The sequence below is a fragment of the Aedes aegypti genome, chromosome 2 (genome assembly GCF_002204515.2).
Source record: "Aedes aegypti strain LVP_AGWG chromosome 2, AaegL5.0 Primary Assembly, whole genome shotgun sequence".
Taxonomy (NCBI): Eukaryota; Metazoa; Arthropoda; class Insecta; order Diptera; family Culicidae; genus Aedes; species Aedes aegypti.
In genome coordinates this window covers 222710757-222738159 of record NC_035108.1, presented here as the reverse complement: position 1 = coordinate 222738159, position 27403 = coordinate 222710757, and the positions used below count along the sequence as shown (strand labels likewise).

At 40.2% G+C, this 27403-nt stretch overlaps 2 protein-coding genes across 3 annotated transcripts in view; one reads left to right on the top strand and one right to left on the bottom strand.

Moving 5' to 3' along the window:
* Positions 1 to 3182: 3182 nt before the first annotated feature.
* Positions 3183 to 4761, bottom strand: LOC5569029 (lysM and putative peptidoglycan-binding domain-containing protein 3). Its single transcript, XM_001658236.2, has 3 exons — positions 4600 to 4761; positions 4369 to 4534; positions 3183 to 4308 (listed from the first exon to the last, which is right to left on the bottom strand). Exons 1-3 carry the CDS (start codon positions 4611 to 4613, stop codon positions 3670 to 3672), a joined length of 819 nt encoding a protein of 272 aa, XP_001658286.1. The 5' UTR covers positions 4614 to 4761; the 3' UTR covers positions 3183 to 3669.
* Positions 4762 to 14198: 9437 nt separating this feature from the next.
* LOC110676395 overlaps positions 14199 to 27403 on the top strand; it is a 151522-nt gene continuing 138317 nt past the window's right edge. For both annotated transcript variants that reach the window (XM_021844123.1, XM_021844124.1), the window contains exons 1-2: positions 14199 to 14401; positions 23074 to 23262. In XM_021844123.1, the coding sequence (XP_021699815.1) occupies positions 14319 to 14401; positions 23074 to 23262 (272 nt within the window). In that variant the 5' untranslated portion in view covers positions 14199 to 14318. The remainder of the gene's footprint in view (positions 14402 to 23073; positions 23263 to 27403) is intronic.

Below are 27403 nucleotides of genomic sequence, written 5' to 3'. Positions count from 1 at the left end.
TTGCAATTTCGTAGTAAGCCACTTTTGGGTATCAAAAATTATATCAGGATGTATTCACCATTATTTTACAATTTCTGAAAATTGTGTAATTATTTATTACGCAATGTATAACAGTTGCATAATGGAAAAGCGTTCGATAATAGTTAGTACGCAACTGATTCCAGTTCCGTAATGATTATTACGACACTGGTCAATTCAGTGAAGGAAAGTAGGCCGTTTCATGATAGACCGGCGTGGTGGAAAACAGCATATTACGATAAGGAATTGAGCTTGAGCTGCTCGATTGGCCGCCCGTGGATGCTACTCCAGTATCGCAAGATCAGCTGCACTTACACAAGGAACCAACCGAATGACTGCTTGGGACTAACAGGCATTCTCGTGTATAAGTGCTGGTGATCTTCTATTTTTAGGGCGACAATGGTGCCTGCCACGTCAGAATGCAGAGCAATGTGGGGAAGGGGGAGGAAATGATGTTGCACTTATACTGGCCCACTGTAGACCGTGGAGTCCGATCGCATCTACGCCAGTTCATGGGGGAAAGGCATGGCAGAGAGATTTGCTTTTGTGGTTAGCAAACTGCCTATGAATCAGGCGTAAGGAAAGGCATGCGCGTGGAAGAATTGAAGCGTTAGGGAAACGGTTTCTTGTCCGTCTCTGGTTCTAGCGTTTGCTATGAACGAATAGTTGAAGTGTGATAGGTTTAGAATGGAAGATAGAAGCAAGTGAGAGATATACAAGTACAAAGTACGAGGAAAGGGGCGGGCCTGGGATTGAACCCATGACCTTCTGCTTATGAAGCAGAAGCGGTAGCCATCAGACCACCAACCCCGTCTACAGTTTATTACGATTAGAAATTGAAAGAAAAAGTTTAATGCATTTCTTGAGAAATCTAGAAAGAGTTCGAGGATAAATCTACAGTGGCAAATCTAGAAATATTGGCTGAATCCTTACAGTATTTTAAGATAAATTGCTGAACGGACTTGTGGAATTCCTGACAGAATCGAGATTTTAGAAGTAGAAAAGAATTTTCCCTCTTTAAGTAAGAATTTATTATGAAATTTAATGTTTCCTTTCCTAAACTAGTTCCGAAGCTTTATTTATCTATCTATCTATCTTCTATCTATATAAATAAAAATGGAGTGGTGTTTGTATGTCACGAAATAACTTGAGAACAGGACATCCGATTTGCACAATTCTTTCACTGTTGCCTTCTTGAAGGGCTCCGACGTGTTCGTGTGACAAAAAAGACTAGGGAAGTTATCGGAAAATTTGGTAAAACGGGGGAGTACTAATGTGTCATTTTGTATAGGAGATACCATGACATTTTTCAACAGCCTACTTGATGACTTAATGGCAAGACGAAGTTTGCCGGGACCTGGGAGGGAGAAACCAATACAAAATTTCTGTACGTCATAGTGAGCCGAGATTCCGCTGTCACGAACTGTCACTGTGAGCCCAGATCTCAAACATTGGACTAACATGAAAAAAGCGCGTAACTGATTAAAACACATTTTCGTATTTCTTCAAAAGTGATAAAAATCGAATGAAAATCAATTCATGCACATGTCACGTAATGTCACGTGAGTACCATTTAATCTGATTGAACATAAAGCATTGAAAAACGCATCGTTCTACTTTTTCCAATGAAAATGAATATTTAGTGCATAGAAAACTGTGGCCCTATTTTCATGTTTTTCAGGAAATATCGAAGGTGCACAACAAAAGGAAACTACCGATTTTCTCGAAGCCTGCCTTGATTGTTGTTGGCAAGCTGGAGTTATCTTGCAGTTCAAAATAACGTTGTCTTATATTTCGTGTGTAGTAATGGTGCCTCCCTCCCAGGCCGGGACCACTAGTTCTTAATAAAATCAAGAAACATGGAATCAGGTGATTGGAGTGCCATAGTAATTAGAGAATGATTTTATGCGTATTACAATAATCTAGATATCATTCAGTACCCAAGCTATCCAAAACACTCATGTCACTGAAGACTATCAATTAACACTTATTTTGAATTGATTTCGAAACAATTAGCCCATTCGCTGTATTTTTTTTTAATTATTACCGACACTGTGCATTCGTGTCAACACCTAACTGTACATTGTTGATTCGTGATCTACTAGAAATAATTCCTGAACAAGTTACCGATAAATTCAATTGATAGTACACACCCAAGTTTCAGGCTTCTTCCTTGAAAGAGTTTGGTGAGATTCCTTGAAAAGGAAGATCAAAGATTCTCTCTGGATATCGGCCGTTGATTACTTCAGAAATTTCGAAAAAAAAAATTAACTGGGCAGATCTGTCAGGAATTCGTCCAGGTTTGTCTACCAAAACCCATTCAAGTACCTTCGCTAGAAAATCTGCCAACATTAGGATTTCCAAATTTTACCAGTGTTTTTATTGAAAATTCGTTGCTGTTTGAGCTTACGAAGTTGATACAGGCTATCAATGCTTTATCATCAAATCTCGAAAATAGTTATCCGAAATAAGGATACTCGTGTTTTTGGATTTTTTGATTAGGGTGACCATTTCCGAAATAGGGTGACCAGAAAAATCGCGATTTTGCTTAATTTTTATTTAAAAAAATATTATAACTTTTGAACCGTTCGACCAATTTTCAATCTTTTTGAATGAAATGAAAGCTAAAGATTTTGAATTTACAGAAAAAATATAAAATTTCACAAAAATGTTTTTTTTTACATGAAAAAATATCAATAATTCCCATTTTTTTCGTGTTTTGAAGGCCTTGGGACCAAAGGGGCTATCGCTGTTCTCATTTTTTTTAAAGTTCAGTTAATTTTACGTTTACTGTCAAATTTTCAGCGATGTATGTTTTTTAGTTTTTGAGATATATTTTTTTGAAAATAAAAAATCAGTCATTTTTCATCGGCACACACTATAGGTCTCAGCGCATTAAATTTTTTATTTAAAAAAAAAATCATAACTTTTGAGCAGCTCAACCGATTTCCAATCTTTTTTATGGAATGAAAGCTTAAGATTTTACTTTTCAGACAAAAATTTTAAACATTTCTAGTTTTTTTTATAAATTTTTATTTATGTATTTTAATGTAAAAAACTATATTTTTTCAAAGTTACATTTTTTTTCTAGAAAGTTGAAGCTTTCATTCCATAGAAAAAGATTGGAAACCGGTTGAGCTGTTCAAAAGTTATGATTTTTTTTTAAATAAAAAATGTAATGCGCTGAGACCTACAGTGTACACGTCCGCGAGTTACACTTTTCACTCTTAAGTGATCTTATTGTTGTGTCCGTCACTGTATATGTTTGTATCAGTGTGAATGCATTGTTTGTATTTAATTGATCACGATGAATCATTACGCAATAATAGTTGGGTAGATTCAATATATAAAAAGATCTACCTCAAGCGAAATTGTGTAAGGAATTAAGATTTTTGTTTTCTAGAAATGGTATCCACACTTGAAACGAATTTTTTATCAGCTGCGCGCTGTGTTGAAGAGAAAAAATGGTTATTACTTCTTGAGCGTTACCTTGTCTGATTGTTTTCCAAATTTACGAACTATCCGTAAAAATATGCCGAATTAAACTTAATAAAATCTAACTTCATGATTCATCATAACACGATACAAATTACTAAGGTGATGTTTCCGATGTTTGAGCACAACTTAAATTGGATAACAGAAAATTAAACTCTATATGGTAAAACTAATATTATTCCCGTTGAGAATACTGCCCTTCTTTAGGTCGACCGTTCTGTGATCTGTGTCGTAGCTGTGATGGAATTTTTCCGGATGTTCCGCCACGTAAACCACGTATATCAAAGGAATGGCGAAACAAAGCGCCAAAATGCACACCAGAAGACAAATCCAGGAAATATCACAGTCGGACCCATTGCACGAAAAATCGCTGGCAGGCAATCGAACCGGCCGAGGTTGGGGCAAATTTTCGTCATACTCCCCACTGAGTAAAGGCTGCTTAGCATCGTTATCAGCGTATCTTTTACTTGATCCCTCCAGGGGATCGTCGCTGGCTGTATGGTCATTAACATTCCTGGTATTGAGGACAACGTGATTTACCTTATTATCTTTGTAGGAAGCACTACTAACTGCAGCCACAATCAACTTTTCATCCAAATTCGTCTGAGTTTCTAAAACAGAAGTCGTACTTTGCAGTAAACTCGGAACATTCTTTGGACTACTATTGCCACTAGTGTGCACTTTTGGCAGTGTTTCTAATAAAATTGAGTGAGGTGTGATTGGCACTCTGATTATCCTTCGAGCAAATATTTCATTGTCTTTGTCTATTTTGTTGATTTTCTTCAGTTCCGCTATCTGAAACGACACAAAAGCAGATTAGCATTTATCTCGATAGTTCCCCACTTAACTCCCAACCGTGCAATTGAATCTGAGGGCAATAGCTTGCAAAGTATCTCCTGGTAATACTTGCGCTTCCATCCATCTTTCGAGGGCGCTCGGTTTAGCTTCTTCCAATGCAATTCCCGGATCTAGAGAATCGAACTCTTGGTCCACGTAAACACGATGCGATGCATTTTTGACCCTGAAAATTTGAGAATCATAGTAAAGGAATATAAATACATTTGCCTGTTTCATAAAAAGGCTTACCTTTGGCGTTTCATGATGCCCAACAAATTTCACTATTTACATGAGTTGCGTGAATGTTAAAAACTATAATTTGTAGGTAAAATTTCAAGAAAATCCAAAGAAAAATTAATATGCGAAACACCGTTTTTCTGTTTTGCAACTTGACAACAACGAAAAACGTCAGCGAAACTTTTTTTAGTACAATTCTAGATAACTTTTTCGAAAGGGCCTATGACATTTGTAAATAAAGGCTCTCGCACAGCTCGCTGTTGGATTGATGGGAGTAGATTTTGAAAAGCTTGCAGAAAATCTAATTCGAATTTACCGTAAACAATTTGATATTGATAACATTTTGTTTTTTTTTTTAATATATTTTATTCAATTAAATTACATATTCGAAAGAATAAAATTAAAGGATGGACTAAACTGCCGTGAATCGCAAGTCAGTCCCATCTGCATTTTCGTCAAAATTGAGTTGAGTTCAGTTTTCAGCATATCTTTCAATGCTCTTTCAGCTGCACTAATAAGATAATATGATTTGTTCGGAAAAAATAGGAAAAAAAAATAGCAAGTCAAATTGTCCCATAATGAAAAGTAACCGCATATCAGTCCCACTACAGATTTCCGCACCATATAACATAAAAATGAACCGTGTTTTGTTCATCTTTATATTTTTCTCATACATATATCGCAGTGCAAAGGAAATTGTGAAAGTTTCATTAAGATTTGACCACGTTACAATTCTCTGGAATTTTTTGAATATTCGTATGGAAAACGAGTTTGGAAACTTCACAGCTCATTTTCTCAATGCCTACTTTTTACAGATGGGACTGACTTGCGATTCACGGCAGTAAAGTCCCCCCATCATAGCGCCCGGTTGCGACGAATTTGATATATTTTTGCAATGAAAAAACTGTCAGATTGGACACAGATGGATGGGGGGTGGAGCACTCAAGCCCGGACATCAGACTGTTTTAATCTTATTTTAGATTTTATTGGACCATTTAAAAGTTACTCTTCTTCTTATTACCATATTCTTTATATCATCTTTAGAGAGTACGGTTATCCCAATGTGATTGATTTTACTAAGGTGGCGCAGATGATTGAAGCGTGCCAGTAGTTCTCTCTTTCATTCTCCCTAATGGCTTCCGCAAATAGGCCCACTTTCTGATAGGGATCATACTGGTCGTTTTCCAACGGACCCAAGCCAAACGTCAAATCGACTTATCCCCACCAGAAAGTGAGCCTGTTTGGGGCAGCCATTAGCGCTTTTACAAACTTGGATAATGGGGTGATCCATTAATTACGTAAGGGGTTATGGGGGGAGGGGGGTTTTGAGAATTCTTACGCGCCACACAAATTATTTTTAATCTTCATACAAAAAATCTTACCATGGGGGGAGGGGGGTTTGAAAAACCGCCGAAAATGTCTTACGTAATTAATGGACCACTCCTAAGTAGTTGGTAAGGTGCAGAGTGGATTTAACTAAGATAGAGTCAATGTCAAAATTGGACCAGCGGCGAACTGTCATTTCCATACAAATCTGCGTTCCAACCGAGCAGGAGACCTGTCAAAACTGGAACAAAACGTCACTCTTGTCTACAGGCACTCTAGTAAGGTGGTGTATTTATTCACCACGGATAAATACAAGACGGTATAAGTCCTATTCAAAGCATATTCCACAATTTAGTACATGGATTGCGTTCAGGCATTTTAGACCCGCGGTTAGAGAAGTAACTACACTGTAAACTTGGCATTACCTAGTGATCCTTTATATAGAGATAAGCGGAAGTAAAATGGAATGATTTGGCAACAGACCAGCAGTGCTGATTTTGCTCGGCGTCGAGAATAATATTGTAACACGGACATGACTTCTTCATTGCTAAAAAGTGTATTTTGTTTCGTTATAGATCTTTGAGCTACATATCCAAACTAATAAACAGCCGAAAAAATCAACAACTAATAATCGCATTGACAAAAATTTAAAAAACAAAAATATTTCATTTTTTGCTTCATGCAAAATTACTGTTACCAAAATAATTTCAAGCATTACATTACTCTTCAAGAAAAGTTCAAAACAAACATAACGCATGTTCGTTTGGCTCACACTTTGACAGCTCTCGCTGCTCGACTGGCTCACACTTTGACAGAAATGTCAGCTTCCGCGAATCTCTCTTATAAAAGATTACTAGCATTACCATTTAATGTGCGAAAAATACCCTGCTGGTATCGAAAAATCAAAATAATGGGTACTTTATTTTTTCAGATACAGAGTATTTTGTACCCGAGCTGTCAAATTTTAACTAAAAGTTAAACGAATCGGTGATTCGGTTTACACCCTAACAAATTCCTCACAACGGAGGATTTGTCAGTTCGAGCGCGCCAAAATTCTTCCGATTGATGTGCAACTGTTTGCTTTTCATAAATGATGGTCCATATTGTAGTTTTGGGGACGTTCTACCGGACAGAGATGAACTGAAAGTGTATCAACATGCCTGTTGTTTGCTAACATCCGTGATCCGATAGATCATCGAATGACCGAATGATAGTTTGAACAGATATTGTTCATGGATGCCACAATGAGTTTATCAAGTGTTACCTAAAGTTCGTTGATAAAGAAGAGGAAATTGAGCGAAGCTCTCTTTCTGAATTTTATCGGGATGCAAAATGATTTGTTTGTTTCAAACTATACACGGAAAAAACGGTTTACCTAATTTTTGAGTTGACTTTTCCCAAAATTAAGTATATCGATTATTCTCTCAACCGAAAATCTCTCGGTATTCTCTCTCTTTCGCATCAATGTTGTCAAAAATAGAGAGAGCTGCACCTATCCAATGGGGGTAGTTTGATCCAATAAGCCAAATTTGGGTATATGCATTATTCTCAATCTTGCGTTGGATCAAACCAAATTTAAGTATTTTTTATTCTGGTTTTAAAGGCAAAGTACCTGTTGCATTATTAGCACACCCCTATGTATGTACATCCCTTAAGAATTCATCCATTCATTCATTCATTACTTTCTACCTGACTGTCCCGTGTGGGACCAGAGGTGTTTAGAGCGGGAGTGAGTACAGTTCGCTACGTAATAAAGAAGTACTAACCCAAAGTCTAGTGTGTTTTATTAGACAAAGAACATGGTGTCAGAAGTGAACGAATGGTTTTAAAGTGTATTTTCGCGTCATCGAAATCGCGATTAGTAAATCATTTGTGAAACACGAAAATTGAAGAAACTAGTTTACGAGTCGCGAAGCGTCGGCGGCCATTTTGGAATTTTCTCGCGAGTGTCGCGTAGTGGCATCGAAATTTTCGTTGAAATTTACTGTGAAGTATTTATCCTCATTAAAATGGATGCAGCCCAGTTTAAAGCGCTGATGGAACAGCAAATGTACATGTTTTCTAAGATAATGGAAGGAGTGCAGATGCGGTCGCATAATCAAGAGGCAATAGCGCCGAAGCCCAGTTCGTCAAACGTGCAAGTTCCGCAGCCATCGCCCCTTGTTTTGGAAGGCGATATGGACGAAAATATGGATTTCTTTGAGAAGAGTTGGAAAGATTACGCTAAGGCTATTGGAATGGATCGGTGGCCACAGGAGGAAAATGGTCAGAAAGTGAGTTTTTTGCTCTCCGTCATAGGGGAGCCGGCGAGAAAGAAATACTTCAACTTTGAGTTGACAGCTGAACAAAGTGTTGATCCAGATACTGCATTGGCTGCCATAAGGGAAAAGGTGGTAGCTAAGAGGAACATTATTGTGGACCGACTTGATTTTTTTTCGTCGATGCAGCAGACTCGAGAGTCTATCGATGAATTTGTTTCTCGATTGAAGACCCTAGCAAAGATGGCTAAGCTCGGAGATTTGCAAGAAGAGTTGATCGCCTATAAAGTGGTCACGTCGAACAAGTGGCCAAGTCTGCGATCCAAAATGTTAACCGTTACTGATATAACATTGTCGAAGGCGGTGGACATGTGCAGAGCAGAGGAAATTACTGCGAAACGTTTCCATGAGTTGTCGATACCGAATCCGGAAGGGGAAGTGAACAAGATAGCAAAAGCTAAATATCGTCAAAATTACAAATCTCAAGTGCAAAAGTGTAAGTTCTGTGGTGATTATCACGACTTTTCACGTGGTTCATGTCCTGCGTTCGGAAAAAAGTGCCATAAATGTAAAAGAAGAAATCATTTTGAAAGAGTGTGTAAACTAAACAAGGACAAGCGCAAGAAGTCAAGCAAGGTGAAGGAAATTAAGGACGAGAACAGTGATCCTGAGGAATCTACATCGTCTTCCAATGAAGAACCTTCGGAGGAAAGCGAGGACGAATACGAGATCGGCAAAATAATCGATAACTCGGCCAAAGGAGGCAGCGTATTGGCTGAGTTGGAGCTTAAGTTTTCCAAAAAATGGGAGGCAGTTAGCTGTGAGTTGGACACAGGAGCTAATACAAGCCTAATCGGTTACGATTGGTTAGTCAAACTGACCGGCAAAGAGAATCCACAGTTACTGCCGTCTACATACCGTTTGCAAAGCTTTGGAGGAAACCCGATCAAAGTGCTGGGAGAAGTGAAGATTCCGTGCAGGCGTAGGAAGCGGCGATACCGTTTGGTTCTCCAGGTTGTGGACGTTAGTCATTGCCCGCTCCTTTCGGCAAAGGCTTCACGTGTGTTGGGATTCATCAAGTTCTGCAAGGCAGTTAAGTTTGGGAGATCTGAAGCTAACGAATCGGATAGTGTACTGCGTGTGCACAGGATGTCTGCCGAAAAAATCATCGAGGATCACAAGCAGATTTTTGTGGGCTATGGAAAATTCGATGGGAAAGTTTCGTTGGAAGTCGATAGTTCCATATCACCATCAATCCAATCTCCACGACGAGTTCCGATATCCATGAGAAGCAAGCTGAAAACAGAATTGGAACTGTTAGAGAAGGAGGGTATAATTATCCGCGAAGTGATGCACACTGAGTGGGTCAGCAACTTGGTACTAGTACAACGAGGTGATCCAGAATCTACTAGCATCAGAATCTGTCTTGATCCCATTCCACTAAACAAAGCGTTGAAGAGACCAAACCTACAATTTGCCACCCTCGACGAAATACTACCGGAGTTGGGCAGAGCTAAAGTGTTTTCCACCGTCGACGTGAAGAAAGGATTTTGGCACGTAGAGCTCGATGAAGCTAGCAGCAAGCTCACGACATTTTGGACGCCCTTTGGCAGATACCGTTGGACAAGGTTACCGTTCGGAATATCTTCGGCTCCTGAAATTTTTCAGATGAAGTTGCAAGAGGTTATTCAGGGTCTCGAAGGTGTGGAGTGTTTGGCCGATGATATTTTGGTGTTTGGAGTCGGCGAAACAATGGAGGAAGCACTCATCAACCACAACAAGTGCTTGACAAATTTACTTGTTCGGCTGGAATCTCAAAACGTAAAACTGAACAGGACAAAACTCAAGCTTTGCCAAACCTCCGTGAAATTTTTTGGACACGTGCTGTCAAGTGAAGGTCTTCAGCCGGACAAATCAAAGGTTGCTACGATTCAAAACTTTCCCACACCACTCAACCGAAAGGAAGTGCACCGTTTCATTGGAATGGTTAACTATTTGAGCCGTTTCCTCCCAAATCTAAGCTGCAACTTTACAAACCTGCGAAAGTTAATTTCGGAATCGGTTCCATGGCTATGGACGAACATCGAGGAAGCGGAGTTCAATCGAGTGAAAGCTATGGTTGCCGATGTGGAAACTCTGAAATACTACAATCCCAGGGAATCATTGACTATGGAATGTGATGCAAGTTGCTTCGGATTAGGAGTCGCAGTTTACCAGAATGAAGGAGTAATTGGTTATGCATCAAGAACGTTATCCGCAACGGAACGAAACTATGCGCAGATTGAGAAGGAATTGTTGGCGATTCTGTTTGGATGTATTCGTTTCGATCAGCTCGTAGTGGGAAATCCTAAAACAATAGTAAAGACGGATCACAAACCTCTCATCAACATCTTCCAAAAGCCTCTATTATCTGCGCCAAAGAGACTCCAGCATATGCTCCTGAATCTGCAACGTTATAACCTGGTGATTGAATTTGTAACCGGGAAAGACAATGTTGTAGCGGATACCCTTTCACGTGCTCCTTTCGATGACAAGGCAGTTAATGACGAATATAGCAAGCTGCAGATCTACAAAGTTTTTGGACAAGTCGAAGATCTGAAACTATCCAAGTTTCTCAACATATCGAGCAGCTGTCTGAACGAGATCGTGAAAGAAACGAGGAGTGATGTCACAATGCAGAACATTATCACTCTAATTCAACGAGGTTGGCCTGGTTCATCAGATCGTGTTCCTGATGGAGTACGGATATACTTCGGTTTTCGAGATGAACTTTCCTTTCAAGATGGCATCGTGTTCAGAAAAGATCGCATTCTGGTTCCTCATGCTTTGCGAAGGCGGCTGATCGATAAGTGTCACGTTAGTCATAACGGAACCGAAGCAACGTTGAAGTTGGCCAGAGCAAACCTGTTTTGGCCAGGAATGAGTAATCAAATAAAAGATGCGGTCCAAAGTTGTCCTACGTGCGCGAAATTTGCTTCGTCACAGCCAAATCCACCGATGTTGAGCCACCAAATACCAGTACATCCTTTCCAATTTGTCTCGATGGATGTTTTCTTCAGTGAGTTTCGAGGTCGAAATCAACGGTTCCTGGTTACAGTCGACCACTATTCAGATTTCTTCGAGGTAGATATCTTGAAAGATCTAACGCCAGAATCGGTGATTGATGTATGTAGAAAAAACTTCGCACGTCATGGAATACCCCAGACCATGTTAACCGATAATGGAACAAATTTCATTAATCAAAAAATGAAAATGTTCACTATGGAATGGGACATCGAGCACATCACGTCAGCTCCTCATCATCAACAGGCCAATGGTAAATCTGAGGCAGCTGTAAAGATAGCAAAACGCTTACTCAAAAAGGCTGAAGAAACCGGAACAGATTTCTGGTACGCGCTTTTGCACTGGAGGAACATTCCTAATAAAATAGGATCTAGTCCCGTCGCGCGGTTGTTTTCTCGCGCCACCCGCTGTGGAATTCCTACATCTGGAATTAATCTGATGCCGAAGGTGGTGGAACGTGTTCCAGCAGCAATCGAAGAGAACAGGCGAAAGGCGAAACTGAATTACGATCGGAAGGCAAGAAACTTACCCGAATTGCAGACCGGGTCTCCGGTATATGTGCAAGTGGATCCTGAAGTCTCCAAGCAATGGACTCCCGGTATCGTCACAAACCGTCTAAGCGAAAGGTCCTACACAGTGAACGTACGTGGTGGTAATTATCGTCGAGATTTGGTCCATTTGAAACCTCGCAAGGAAAGTTCGGAGGAAATTGTATCCACTCCCATCAGTACTGTGCCGACACCGGAGGATGAAAACAACGCTTCTTGTTTGACAACATTGGGTTCTCATTCCCAGCGAGTTCCCAATCAGCAGCCGTCGCTCTCTCAGGCAGTGGTACCAGTTTCTTCCTCACCGATAAGAGCGCCATCGTTGTGTCAGTCACCAGCAACTACAGAAGCACCAATAACTGGAGGTCGTCCCAAGCGCACTATTCGCATTCCAGAAAAGTTGAAGGATTATGTTGTGGACTTTGATTAATTTCATTGAAACAGGGAGGATGTTGCATTATTAGCACACCCCTATGTATGTACATCCCTTAAGAATTCATCCATTCATTCATTCATTACTTTCTACCTGACTGTCCCGTGTGGGACCAGAGGTGTTTAGAGCGGGAGTGAGTACAGTTCGCTACGTAATAAAGAAGTACTAACCCAAAGTCTAGTGTGTTTTATTAGACAAAGAACAGTACCTAATGGAGGGCAGTGATGCATTTTGAACTGGATGCGAGTCAAAACTGAACGGTGCAAGTTCAAAATTTGTTCGAGAACGTAGTAGACAGTGAACTCCCGAGCCGGAGCCTACCGCTGCCACGAATGCCCCGCAACGCACTATGATGGTAATCAAAGCATAGGTTTAGGCTGGGAGGGAGGCACCGATATTACACATGAAATATGACACAAAGTTATTTCGAATTGCAAGAAAACTCCAGCTTGCCAATGACAATCAAGGCAGACTTGATGAAAATCGCTTGTTTTCTTTTGTTGTGTTCCTTTGATCGTTCTGGACAAACATGGAAAAAGGCCAAAGTTTTCTATGTATTTAATTTTCGTTTTTATTGGAAAAAGTAAAATGATGTGTATTTCAATACTTTATATTCAATTAGAATAAAAGGTGCTATTGAGACACGTCTTTTGAATAAGCATGAATAGCTTTTCAATAAGGCAATCCATGAGACAGCTGCGATCAGCTGTTTTTTTTTGTTTACCATGTGCTTTTGACGTTTCGCGATCGGAGTGATTTTCTATTACAAAGGAAAATGTGAAGCTCCGATAACTCTCGCATGATTTGTTTACTCTTTCATTTCGGTTGTATTCACACTTTTAGCTGTCAGTCCTATCACGAAAAGTCCTCATGGATAGCCTTATCGATTTTTTGTCACATTTTGTCAAATGCAAAAATATATTTTAATCAATTACGCGCTTTTATCATGTTTGTCCATTGTTTTAGATCTGGGCTCACAGTGACAGTTCGTGACAGCAGAATCTCGGCTCACCTTGACGTACATAAATTTCGTATCGGTTTCTCCCTCCCAGGGCTTAGGCTTTTACCAGATTCCCCAAATGTATAGTAAAACAATTTCAGTTATAAATATATTTATCATGTCTTGTTTTAAGCACCTTAAAAACAACTTTGGCACGGTAAGATGCCGTGAATTCTGTCAGAACAATCTGCGTTCAATTTTCTGCTCACTAGGGTTTCAAATTTTTGAACTGAACAATGAGCAAGCCTACTTGATCACTCCGTTCAACAAATTGAACTGGAACGCGTTCAAATGCATCACTTATGGAGGCCTTGGAAATTTAACAAAATTTTGGTTATTGTGCTCAACTACGGTTTTGCGTTGATAGGTTTGAGCTGGGAGGGAGAAACCAATGCAAAATTTCTGTACGTCACAGTGAGCCGAGATTCCGCTGTCACGAATTGTCACTGTGAGCCCAGATCTCAAACATTGGACTAACATGAAAAAAGCGCGTAACTGATTAAAACACATTTTCGTATTTCTTCAAAAGTGATAAAAATCGAATGAAAATCAATTTCATGCACATAACGCAAGTAATGTCACGTGAGCACCATTTAATCTGATTGAACATAAAGCATTGAAAAACGCATCGTTCTACTTTTTACAATGAAAATGAATATTTAGGGCATAGAAAACTGTGGCCCTTTTTTCATGTTTGTCAGGAAAGATCGAAGGTGCACAACAAAAGGAAACTACCGATTTTCTCGAAGCCTGCCTTGATTGTTGTTGGCAAGCTGGAGTTATCTTGCAGTTCAAAATAACGTTGTCTTATATTTCGTGTGTAGTATCGGTGCCTCCCTCCCAGGGTTTGAGTAGATCCGCGTTGCCGTGTAGGCTGTTTTTTCTCCGTGAATTTAGATGAAATTAACTCACTTTTGGGTACTTTTATTTCTTCATACAGTTTTCGCTTAAGCGAATTCACCCCTGGTGCTAACTATGAACGTGCTCCTTGTTTTGTTTATAAATTTGCCGCTAACGATTTCTATCGAACGTTCAACAAGTTTTCTCTAAATTATTCAGTTATTTTTGGTGAAACCGTGAAATATCTGGATAAATCATTTACAATGGCAACATCCCAACAATCCGATTCAAGCAAATACAAGCAGCAGTTCTTGCAAAAGTACAACGAGTTGGTGGAAAGTATAAAGTAAGATTTCCGATTGGCAAATACTACGATCAACGCTTTCCTGTAGAACCAGTGCTGTAAAAAATTACTTTGATTTTATAGGGGAATGGGTATTTTGGTTTTTGATTTTAATAATTTTATTTTTTCTATCCTTTCTCATTTTTTCTTGATGCCTCTTCTGGTTAATGATTTTAGGCAATAAAAAATAAGGTTTCACCACAGAGAAACAGACATAACACTTTAATTATTTTCATTGCACAACAGAATTGCGCCCAATTCTAATATTTGGTAGTTGGCCGATGAGTTAATTTGATAAGTTCTCTAGATGTTACGTCTGTTTATTTGTGGTTTTACGGTAATTTTCAAAATAATAAATTTTTATTTTTTTCTGGAACAAATTTTATTTTGTAATTGTAATTGTAATTTTATTGATCACGGTATCCTATCAGTGTACACTTTTTATCAGGACAAGGAAACTCAAATATATTTGAAGAAAATCTACTTTTGAAACAATAAACATTTACGAAACACTAAATCATTTAGAAACTACGAAAAAGATCAAATGAAAACTTAAGAGTTATTCTAGCCTAATTATTGCTTTCTTGAAGGCATTCAATCTTCGCTCTTGTTTGATTTCTATGGGTAGTCCATTCCAGCATATTGCGCCATTCACCAGTACACTTTTGCCACCCGATGTTGAGTGCCTGGGAACAATAAGATTGGCTGTGCGTTCTTGACGTCCGTGTTGTATGTGCTGCATGAGATAACCTAGCAAAGACTTCTCAAATGCCTGCTTCATGAAGCAACATACTCGAAGTTGATGGTTGTTTGGTATACGATCACGACGTCGAATTCACTGAGAAAAATCTACACGTCAAGGTCGTGTGTTTTACTTATAGATTTGCGCAATGAGGAAAACCACATGATTTGAGTGTGGTAGCCATATGGATTTCATCATTGATTTCACGGTGTTATTATACCTATATTATATTATATTATTATGTTATTATGTGTATCAAAATTAGGTTGTCATGTGAAACAAATATGAATTTCCAAATATTAAATCATGAAAACCAACTGATTTACTTATTGAATTCGAAATGTAGTAGCTTTAGATAGTCATGTGTGATAGAACATGAATGTCAGGGGACTGAAAGAAGAAATTTTGCTCCCCAAAATATGGATCCGAGGCTCCTCTGCTTGTCGCAAGCTCTCTTGATTTTTTTTTCAAACCAGTGAGCCTGCAACAAGCGAGGTGCCGCAAATCCATAATTTGGGAAGCCAGGGATAAGCATATTTCATTTTTTTCGAAACTGAAAGCCAAGAAAATCTGTTAGTGGAATCCGATTTTTCTACTAAACTATACATTATAATCAATGTTTTCTTATAGAAAGGTAGAATTCTCGTATATCGGTCAACTTCACTAATAAAAGAAAAATCGAATTCACAAATTTTCATCTAACACTTTCAGCTTCAAAATTTGCCTCTTGTCTTTGGAAGCATGATGATGACTGTCGTTCGACACGAGGTCCAACCGCAATTCAGTTCACTATGCATCCCATGGGTTGATCACAAACAATTTAGAAGCTTTGAACATGGAAATCGATAGCATAGCTCATCGATTTCATCATAACAATCTCATTGCGCATATCAATGAATCGACCAACTTGAACATGATGATTATGACACAAGATAATCATAAGCAAAACACACTGAATCCGTGTTGTAGTGATGATCTATGCGTCCATAGGTTGACACACACGAATCTGAAGAGAAAGCTTCGTGAACTTATGTGGAAAAAATATGGAATCCCTGTTGTCGGTTGATTAATCAATTCATGAAGCAAAACAAAGGAATTTAATGTGTAACACACACGAAGTTTGCAAGAAAATCATAGCAAATCGAAATGGACGTTCATGAATCGATCCATAATTTTAAACACACAGATCGAGCGTGTGGATTTTTATCAGTGAAGGTTGTGCGTGAAACGAAGACAAGATTTGAAGCAACGATGCAGCTGTTGACGAAGAGCCGCTGAAAGCCCGCACGGAGAAAACGGAAAACCCATATTTGAGTATTTTTTAACTTATTTTTGAGTTATTTTTCTCTCCCTATTTCATTCGCTCCTTCTATTGTTGTCAGAGAGCGAAGAGCAAAACAACCCAAAAACCGAACCTTTGTGCGTTACCTCAAATTTGAGTAAGTGGCACAGTACACGGGAAAAAATTCTGTGGTAAAAATTACTACTTTACCTGATGATGATGATGATTTGGTTCTACCATCTATTGTAGCAAGGCATCTGCCTATAGCACTGGAATAATCTGAAAAGCAATTTGATCAAGATTGTACTGTTGTTTGTGAGTAGTCAGTCTCCTGTATGAAGGGCCAAAAATGGATGTGCGGACCCGCAAGCAGAGACACTTGCCAGAAAACCCGCGTTAGGGGAAGAGAATCTCCTTCCAGAAGAAAGTTTTCACGAACAACTGTAAAATCAAGCCCTCGATTGACAGAATACTCCCAATAGATGGGGTCGAAGAGCCCGCTCTCAATCCACGAAATGTTAACAACAGGGAGGAGGCAGTCCCAAGCTCCCTGTCCAAATCGCAATCCACAATAATAGAAATATAATCAGATATAATCCATCATGAAAAGATCTCACCGGTATTTGGTTATAGTTGAGTACTTTTTGGAGCACATCGTTTTGGACCACATTATTGGTTTCTTAGCACAAATTACGCGTCGACCGAAAAAAGAACTCCGTTGAAATCGGTCATCAGTTTTGACACCGCTTGCATGTTATCATTGAACATTGTTACACACACGCACATAGAGCACTTGGTTGCAACACTTGGTATTATTAATCTGTGCGTGTATTTTCATTGACATCCATCATAATCATGGAATGAACGCGCGACTCCAATTACTACTTTAGCTGACTACGCCCATTCTTGAAACTACCATGGAATTTCAGACAAATTTACCATGTTTACGGTACATCCCACCACATTCCTGGTCCATTTGACAGACATACTTTACAACAATCTGATTTCGACAACAGACATGGTAAAATCAAGCGCATTTCTGGTCTGCTGAAAATTGCCGGTGCGAGCGCTTAAGTTAACCCCCTAAAATGGTAGTTTTTACTGCACAATTTTTTTGCGTGTACTGGAAGTTGAGTTTTTTGATCTGCCGGTTGAGTGAAAAGAACATAGCCAGTAGGTATTTTTTCGCATGGCTGTAAATGAAAACAACTTCTACCCCATTAACTCAAAATTAGGTTAACGCACGAACCCCCCGAATTGAGTGGAATGAACTCACTTTTGAGTACTTCATTTTCTCCGTGCGGGGTAGTACACCACATCGCCATAGGTGAAGAAGGGTATCATCACGGCTTGCACAAGCTTGAGTCGTATCGGGAGAGATAAAATCGTTCCAAATCTTTTGACGACTCGTAGAGTGTTGTAGACCTTCATTGTAACATCATTGACCTGATGCACCCAGGATAATTTATTGTCCATGTGAAGTCCGAGATTTGTGACATGATCAGTCTTGGGAACTGTGATCACAATTCACCACAGTTCATCGATTCTGCCATTCCACCAAAACACAAAGCAGCAGCAGCATCAATACCATCAGGCGTTGCGCTGCCAACGGTTCACACACTGCTTGACTGTTTTGTCTCTCCACTATGACCATTTTCGGGCAGCCATTCCAAGCTGAATGAGAGCATGAGCATGAGCATGAGCATATATGACCGTACAATTCGTAGTTGCTACTCCGTGATTGACCAGAGCAATCGAAGTTGCACAGGGATTTAGTGAATGGGGCTTGGGATTAGCTTACCATTCTTCAATGTGCACAAATCGAGAGCTCAAACTTTAGAAGTCAATAACGGCGCCGGCCACGTCCTTACGGTCATCGGGGAAGGGAAGGAATGTTAGTTAGACAACCATTGGTTTTAGAGACCGAAGAATCTTCTGCATCTCCATAGTTGTCATGGAAAGGATATTGGGTTAGTGGGATAAAGGTACGGATCTGGGAGTCATCTTTAGTTGATGATGCGATCCTTGATATATTCACGCCTGACCGGATTCGCGATATTATTCGATAAATGAATTGTATGCCGAACAAGTGTTCATCGTTCGCCCTCGCAGGAGCAAGCAACGCGACCAAAGGATCAAACACTACTAACACTAATCACGCGATCCGCGACTCTTATATACTATCATGCCGCGCGAGCGACGCGCAACACGATTGATCCTGCTCGCATCACTCGCCCCCGCAAGAGCAAGCAACGCGACCAAAGGATCAAACACTACTAACACTAATCACGCGATCCGCGACTCTTATATACTATCATGCCGCGCGAGCGACGCGCAACACGATTGATCCTGCTCGCATCACTCGCCCCCGCAAGAGCAAGCAACGCGACCAAAGGATCAAACACTACTAACACTAATCACGCGATCCGCGACTCTTATATACTATCATGCCGCGCGAGCGACGCGCAACACGATTGATCCTGCTCGCATCACTCGCCCCCGTAAGAGCAAGCAACGCGACCAAAGGATCAAACACTACTAACACTAATCACGCGATCCGCGACTCTTATATACTATCATGCCGCGCGAGCGACGCGCAACACGATTGATCCTGCTCGCATCACTCGCCCCCGCAAGAGCAAGCAACGCGACCAAAGGATCAAACACTAGTAACACTAATCACGCGATCCGCGACTCTTATATGCTATCGTGCCGCGCGAGCGACGCGCAACACGATTGATCCTGCTCGCATCACTCGCCCCCGCGAGAGCAAGCAACGCGACCAAAGGATCAAACACTACTAACACTAATCACGCGATCCGCGACTCTTATATACTATCATGCCGCGCGAGCGACGCGCAACACGATTGATCCTGCTCGCATCACTCGCCCCCGCAAGAGCAAGCAACGCGACCAAAGGATCAAACACTACTAACACTAATCACGCGATCCGCGACTCTTATATACTATCATGCCGCGCGAGCGACGCGCAACACGATTGATCCTGCTCGCATCACTCGCCCCCGCAAGAGCAAGCAACGCGACCAAAGGATCAAACACTAGTAACACTAATCACGCGATCCGCGACTCTTATATGCTATCGTGCCGCGCGAGCGACGCGCAACACGATTGATCCTGCTCGCATCATTCGCCCCCGCGAGAGCAAGCAACGCGACCAAAGGATCAAACACTACTAACACTAATCACGCGATCCGCGACTCTTATATACTATCATGCCGCGCGAGCGACGCGCAACACGATTGATCCTGCTCGCATCACTCGCCCCCGCAAGAGCAAGCAACGCGACCAAAGGATCAAACACTACTAACACTAATCACGCGATCCGCGACTCTTATATACTATCATGCCGCGCGAGCGACGCGCAACACGATTGATCCTGCTCGCATCACTCGCCCCCGCAAGAGCAAGCAACGCGACCAAAGGATCAAACACTACTAACACTAATCACGCGATCCGCGACTCTTATATACTATCATGCCGCGCGAGCGACGCGCAACACGATTGATCCTGCTCGCATCACTCGCCCCCGTAAGAGCAAGCAACGCGACCAAAGGATCAAACACTACTAACACTAATCACGCGATCCGCGACTCTTATATACTATCATGCCGCGCGAGCGACGCGCAACACGATTGATCCTGCTCGCATCACTCGCCCCCGCAAGAGCAAGCAACGCGACCAAAGGATCAAACACTAGTAACACTAATCACGCGATCCGCGACTCTTATATGCTATCGTGCCGCGCGAGCGACGCGCAACACGATTGATCCTGCTCGCATCACTCGCCCCCGCGAGAGCAAGCAACGCGACCAAAGGATCAAACACTACTAACACTAATCACGCGATCCGCGACTCTTATATACTATCATGCCGCGCGAGCGACGCGCAACACGATTGATCCTGCTCGCATCACTCGCCCCCGCAAGAGCAAGCAACGCGACCAAAGGATCAAACACTACTAACACTAATCACGCGATCCGCGACTCTTATATACTATCATGCCGCGCGAGCGACGCGCAACACGATTGATCCTGCTCGCATCACTCGCCCCCGCAAGAGCAAGCAACGCGACCAAAGGATCAAACACTAGTAACACTAATCACGCGATCCGCGACTCTTATATGCTATCGTGCCGCGCGAGCGACGCGCAACACGATTGATCCTGCTCGCATCACTCGCCCCCGCGAGAGCAAGCAACGCGACCAAAGGATCAAACACTACTAACACTAATCACGCGATCCGCGACTCTTATATACTATCATGCCGCGCGAGCGACGCGCAACACGATTGATCCTGCTCGCATCACTCGCCCCCGCAAGAGCAAGCAACGCGACCAAAGGATCAAACACTACTAACACTAATCACGCGATCCGCGACTCTTATATACTATCATGCCGCGCGAGCGACGCGCAACACGATTGATCCTGCTCGCATCACTCGCCCCCGCAAGAGCAAGCAACGCGACCAAAGGATCAAACACTAGTAACACTAATCACGCGATCCGCGACTCTTATATGCTATCGTGCCGCGCGAGCGACGCGCAACACGATTGATCTTGCTCGCATCACTCGCCCCCGCGAGAGCAAGCAACGCGACCAAAGGATCAAACACTACTAACACTAATCACGCGATCCGCGACTCTTATATACTATCATGCCACGCGAGCGACGCGCAACACGATTGATCCTGCTCGCATCACTCGCCCCCGCGAGAGCAAGCAACGCGACCAAAGGATCAAACACTACTAACACTAATCACGCGATCCGCGACTCTTATATACTATCATGCCGCGCGAGCGACGCGCAACACGATTGATCCTGCTCGCATCACTCGCCCCCGCAAGAGCAAGCAACGCGACCAAAGGATCAAACACTAGTAACACTAATCACGCGATCCGCGACTCTTATATGCTATCGTGCCGCGCGAGCGACGCGCAACACGATTGATCCTGCTCGCATCACTCGCCCCCGCGAGAGCAAGCAACGCGACCAAAGGATCAAACACTACTAACCCGGGCAGCCATTCCAAGCTGAATGATTGAAAAAAGTGTTAAATCATTCAATCGCTAATATTTCGCTTGTGTTTTCAACTAGTTGAAATCTATTAGCTCTAACAGAAAGACAACAATCATTCCGTTACGATACATATAAACAAGTTCAATTTCATACTGTCTTTATCGAGCAAAAATGCAAAACCCCGAAAACCGCAAAAATCGTGTCACCACTGTGCTCGAGTCATTTCGCATTCGGGGTTGAAAAACGTTAGGAAGAAGAAGATTACATTTTTGAAGAGCCGTGACATTTTTTTGTTTTGAACCGTCATGGTTTGCTTTGGATTTTGATGGTCGTGTAGAAAGATGTAAATGTAGAGGCGGTAAATGTTTGCTCCAGTACTTTTCTCATCCCTGGACATGATTGCACAGCGGGATCACCGTGTCCCCGAAGATGATATCCTGTTGTGGTGTTACGGAGCCGTTTTATTTTCCGTGTAACTAACGGAAAAACAGATTTAAAATATTTTTAATACTATGGGGCTCTTCATTGTTTTGATTTTGCATGGGATTTTGACTTTTACTGGCCTTGTTGTTTACAAATTTTATGAAAGAGAGAGGTACATTTTTGTGCAGAGACCCATAGTCCATTTTACGAGACGTTTTTGAACAGCTGATCGCTTGATTTATGAATGAAATTTTGACAGTAGGCGAGGCGGTGTCGTAACGTGTGAAAGTAACAGCAATATCATCAGTGTTGCAGTTTCGTAAAATGGACTATAAGGATCTTCTTCTGTAATAGGTTGATTGTAAAAAATATATAAGGTACGATTTTTGTATTATACGTCTAAGGAGCCCCAGGCATTTGTAGTTGTTCAGGTACTCAAATTATTTCTTTGTTTAATCCATAAAGTTCAAGATTTTGTAAAATAATGATAGTCCCTGAGCTTCTGAACACCTTTGCCGAATGTGCCTGTTTAAAAAGTCAAGATCCTGGAGTATCCACAAAACAAAAATTTCATGCTCACTAGCGCTGCCTGGTGGCAAGATAGCCTATTTTTTGGTTCAAATTATGATAGCCCTTGAGCTACTGAACTACTTTGCCGAAGACACTATCTTTCTAAGGCTGTGAACCGTTTCACCGATTCGTTTAACTTTTAGTTAAAATTTGACAGCTTGATAGTTATTTCTGGAGCATGGTTAAACTTGACAGTTCGAAAGTTATTTTCTGCTCCCGTGAATTTGAGAATAACTAACCATCAGTCAACTTTATCCTGAAATAACTACTCGACTGTCAAAGCTCAAATGGGTCGACCGCAAAGTTCAATTTATCCATTTGAGGGGAAAATAACTATCGAAATGTCAAATTTTAACTAATAGTTAAACGAATTGGTGAAACGGTTCACAGCCTAAGTGGTCAGGATCCTTAGATATCTGCAAACAAAAGTTTCATGCTCACTAGCGCCGCCTAGTGGCAAAATTTTGAATCAACTATTTGATTCAATGATAGTCCTTAACTTACTAAACAACTTTGCCGAAGACACCATCTTTCTAAATGGACAGGCTCTTGAGATATCTGCAAAACAAAAGTAAAACTTCATCGTTTCAACTATTACGGCGTTTTTTCGTTCTTTTTACAGCTCAAAACATTTCGAAGAGTATCAAAAAGTCGCACCGAAACATCGAGCATTTGAGATATTTAAAGCAGGATTGCTGGAGAATATATTGTCTTACTTCAACGGCATTTGGGATTCTACAAACACCGATGAGCATTTGCATATTCTGGATTTGCTCAAAGCCGACCCGAAAAACGATTCGGAGAAAAAATGGTAAGTTATATTTTTATGATGTGGGCTTAATTTCAGATATATTTTTACAAATTACACCAATTATTACAATTACAAATTACAATAATACTAAAAAAATACTTGCAAGTTGTAAAAAAAGTTGAAAATCATGAAAATAAAAAAAATATTGTCAGTCAAAATAATGTGATTTCTCGAGCATTTCGAAAAAAGTTTTCAAATAATAGTTCGTAAAGTACAATCAACAAAATAATATTAATTTCTTACAGAGGTGAACATTTATGTATTCGAAACACAGAAATGTGTTCCTTCGATTTTGTGATTTTTTGTTCCGGTACATTCCATAACTCGATAATTCTATAAGTCGATGGTCCCTTGAATATCGAGTTATGGAGAGTCGACAGTAATTTCATTTTTTTTTTCTAAGCAAGCCTAATCCCTCTATTATCGACTCATGGAGGTTTGACTGCAAAAAAATATTGTCGCACCGCCACCAAACCGGATAGCGCCAGTGAGACTCGCGACGCGCCTCAACTCGCGCGATTTTGAAATCAGTTTTTTAGTGTGGCGCTGCATTCTTACGATTTTTATGAACACAGCGCACTATTCACATATTAGCTGCGACGCACGGGGCCCGAGAAAACAATAATTATAAATAAATGTTGGTCTTGATTTCTACCGGATACATAATACTGGAAATCGTTTGAGCTGTTCAAAAGTTATGTTATATTTTTAAATAAAATATCTAATGCCCTGAGACTTCCAGTGTGTGCCGATAAAAAATGACTGATTTTTTATTTTCAAAAAAATATATCTCAAAAACTAAAAAATATACATCGCTGAAAATTTGACAATAAACGTAAAATTTTCTGAACTTTCAAGAAAAAATGAAAACAACAATAACCCCTTATGTCCCGAGGCCTTCAAAACACGAAAAAAAGGGAAATTTTTGATTGTTTTCCATGTAAAAAAACATTCTTTGTGATTTTTTTCTTGAAAATTCAAAATCTTTTGCTTTTCTTTCGTCCAAGAAAATTGAAAATCGGTCAAGCGGTTCAAAAGTTATGGTTTAAAACAAAAATTAAAATTTTGCGAAGTCGCGATTTTTTTGGGAACCCTATTTCGGAAATGGTCACCCTAATCAAAAAATCCAAAAACACGTGTATCCCAGAGAATATGATTATACTAGAGAAACGCGGAGAGGATTTTGAATTTGTTTATAAACAATATTTGCAATGACTATAAACAATTGAGGTCATTCAAACACAATTTTAGTGTGCGTGTCATCCTGTCAGTCGCCACAAGAAACCAAGCTTATCAATGACGTCACTTTCATATCGCTTTTCACTAACACACATCCTTCGTCTCTTTTGCGTAACATCTCTTTGAGTCTCATTGAATTTGCTCGATTGGAACCACGTTTGACGGTTCAATTGGAACCTTTGGTTTCAGAATCCGCGCTTCTCTATATAAACAAATTCTCTGGTGTATCCTTATTTCGGATAAAGCGAAGTATGCCTTTCGACAGAAAAGTAATCGCCTATCTCGATGCGTGGGAAATTTCTTGCAAGAAATGCTCAAGAAAAGCATTTTTCTTTGATCGCAGTAGGGGAAAGTCCTCTATGGCCGTACAGCCTCTATAGCCGGACAGTTTGAATTTTCCAAAAACGAATAATGATGTCAAGATTTTAGTATTCCAGGATTATACCAAAACACATTTTTGCAGTGTATACAAACTATGACGTTTTCATGTCCAAACGTAAACAAACAGTAGCTGTTAGAAGTTTCACTCTGATACGATCTACCAAAAAAATGTGAAACGAGAAAACTTCATACAAGTGTAGCAACAAATGTTTCATATAATTTTAGCTGAATTGTCTCCGTACGTTGACTTCAATATGTTTTGCATCAATCACAATGCAAAATTTATTAGAAAATGTAGAATTTCAAAGAAAAGCAACCTTTTTCGTAAACCATTGCAAGTCCTCTATGGCCGGACACCTTTTGTCCTCTATGACCGGACAGTGAAAATGTTAATCTAATAACTGGGATCTAATTTATAATTAGTTTTTTCATAAATGTAGGGTACAAAAAACGAACAGCAACAAAAATAAAGCATAAACAACAAAACTTTCGGTCCTTGGAGAACTTATAAAGTGCTGTAAACATGATGCTTTCAAGGCAAAGCAGCCATAAGATATGATGTACAGTCATCTCTCCATAACTCGATAATGAAGGGACCATCGTGTTACAGAATATACTAAACCAGTGCAAATATGCGATTGAAGGGATCATCGAGATAGCCATGAGCACCAAGGTTTACTATGGTTCTCTACCTAGATATTGAGATACGGAGGTCGACTAAGGGAGAGTTGACTGTACCTAAAAGCAAACTTCAACCTTCAAGCTGACAAAGAAATTGTGAAGAACTATAAACGCGTTAAATTCCCGAAGACATTTTCATCTCAATACGAGCAACAACTAATGTAAGACTGATATGGCGAATCGATCTAGGGGTGATCGGGGCAATATGGGCCTTCTAAGGAAAACGTCATGGAATGCATAGAAAACAGCAAAAATTATGGTTTAAATGCAAGTGACTTGTACTATAAAATGTTATCTTCCATGTTACGCCGATAATCAATGTTAACATCAACTTGCAAATTATTCCAGGAACTTTATGGAAAACCATGTTTTTCTACGTGGTCACCAACCATATGGGGCATTATGAGCCACCCTACGGGGCAGTATGAACCACCTCATTCAATCGAATGATTTTTATTTAAAACAGTATAGAGAAGAGTTAGTGGTGAAGAGTACATAATTGGAAAGGAAATTGTATTAGCTTTGCTTGAAATTATTGATTCTAGCGGCTTTTTTTTTAAAGATACATAATACATAGTAAACAGACCATGTTATACTAGTACTAATTTGCGATACTTGGTTCAACGTATTTTCTAGCAAACTGTTCCACTTGTAATGGTGCATAAAGATGACTATGCAGTAAAGAAATAATCTGGTATGTTTAGGCAATGCATTTTTATGTTCAAAACATCGTTTGTTTTGCTTAAATCTAGGTGGCTCATTTTGCCCCGCCTCTTAATCTTGAAAATAATATATTGTTTTCCAATAATTTTGTTTACGAACAAATCTAATTTCGCTCACGAACTGTTCATTATGATCAGAAGTTTCAATGGATTGATAAAATTTACCAGAATTATAAATATAATTGTCTTATAGGCTTAATTAAAAACTGCCAAAATTATAAGGTTTTCATGACGAAGGACAAATTTGTACATTTTTGTAAATATCTTGAGTGTTCAAACGAATATTCTTACGGTTTTTATTGTGGTGGCTAATTGAGGCATCCTTTAGCAGATCATAACGACACTAGACATTAAAACACTGTTTTTGAGGTCAAAACCGGGGTGGCTCATATTGCCCCCATTGCCCCTATAGCGCTGATCAAGAAGGAGTTTATGGAACTGACCTAAGATATCGCTAATATGCTTCATGCGCTGTACACCATGCAAAGATTGAACCCACAAGGTATGTGCTGACATACGAAGCACCCCTTGGCCTTTCTGTGGGTTTGGTGTACATTTTGACGGTGAAAATCATAGTGTCCGAGCATAGAGGACATAGTGTCCGGCCATAGAGGACACATTTCAGTGCACACCATTTTTGGTACATAATGTAATCCATCATAAAAATGAATTGTAAAGGTTTATTTTTGTTCTCATGTGAGTTTTAACTTCAAATGATGTGAATTTTTAATACTGTACAAAAATTATCGGTAAAACTAATGTAGATTTTAAAATATTACCAAAAAACAAAAAGTGTCCGGGCATAGAGGACTTCCCCCTACGCAGTTGAAAAGAAATGTCAATTCAAATGGGGCTCACTGTAGAAAAATCCTTGACCATTTCTTTCCGCAGAAATTTTTACTTTTCTTGAGCTGAACAGCATACTTAGTAGACCTGTTCATATTTGAAAAAATGTCTGGAAATCTACCGGTCAAGCGGTATCCTGAATTCTCATACTAAGAACAATGTCTGGTCAAATTTTCAGCTAATTTGATAAAGATTTCAGTGTGCTTCAAGTTAAAAATGTGTTTTAGGGCTAATTTCAAGGTTTGAAAAATCATAACTAGTATGTGGAAAAT

What these genes read in the sequence shown, in the direction of transcription:
- LOC5569029 (XM_001658236.2), bottom strand. An exon ending in CCCTCAGATTCAATTGCACG is followed by an intron (nt 4,309 to 4,368) that starts GTTGGGAGTTAA and finishes GTGTCGTTTCAG; the next exon opens with ATAGCGGAACTGAAGAAAAT.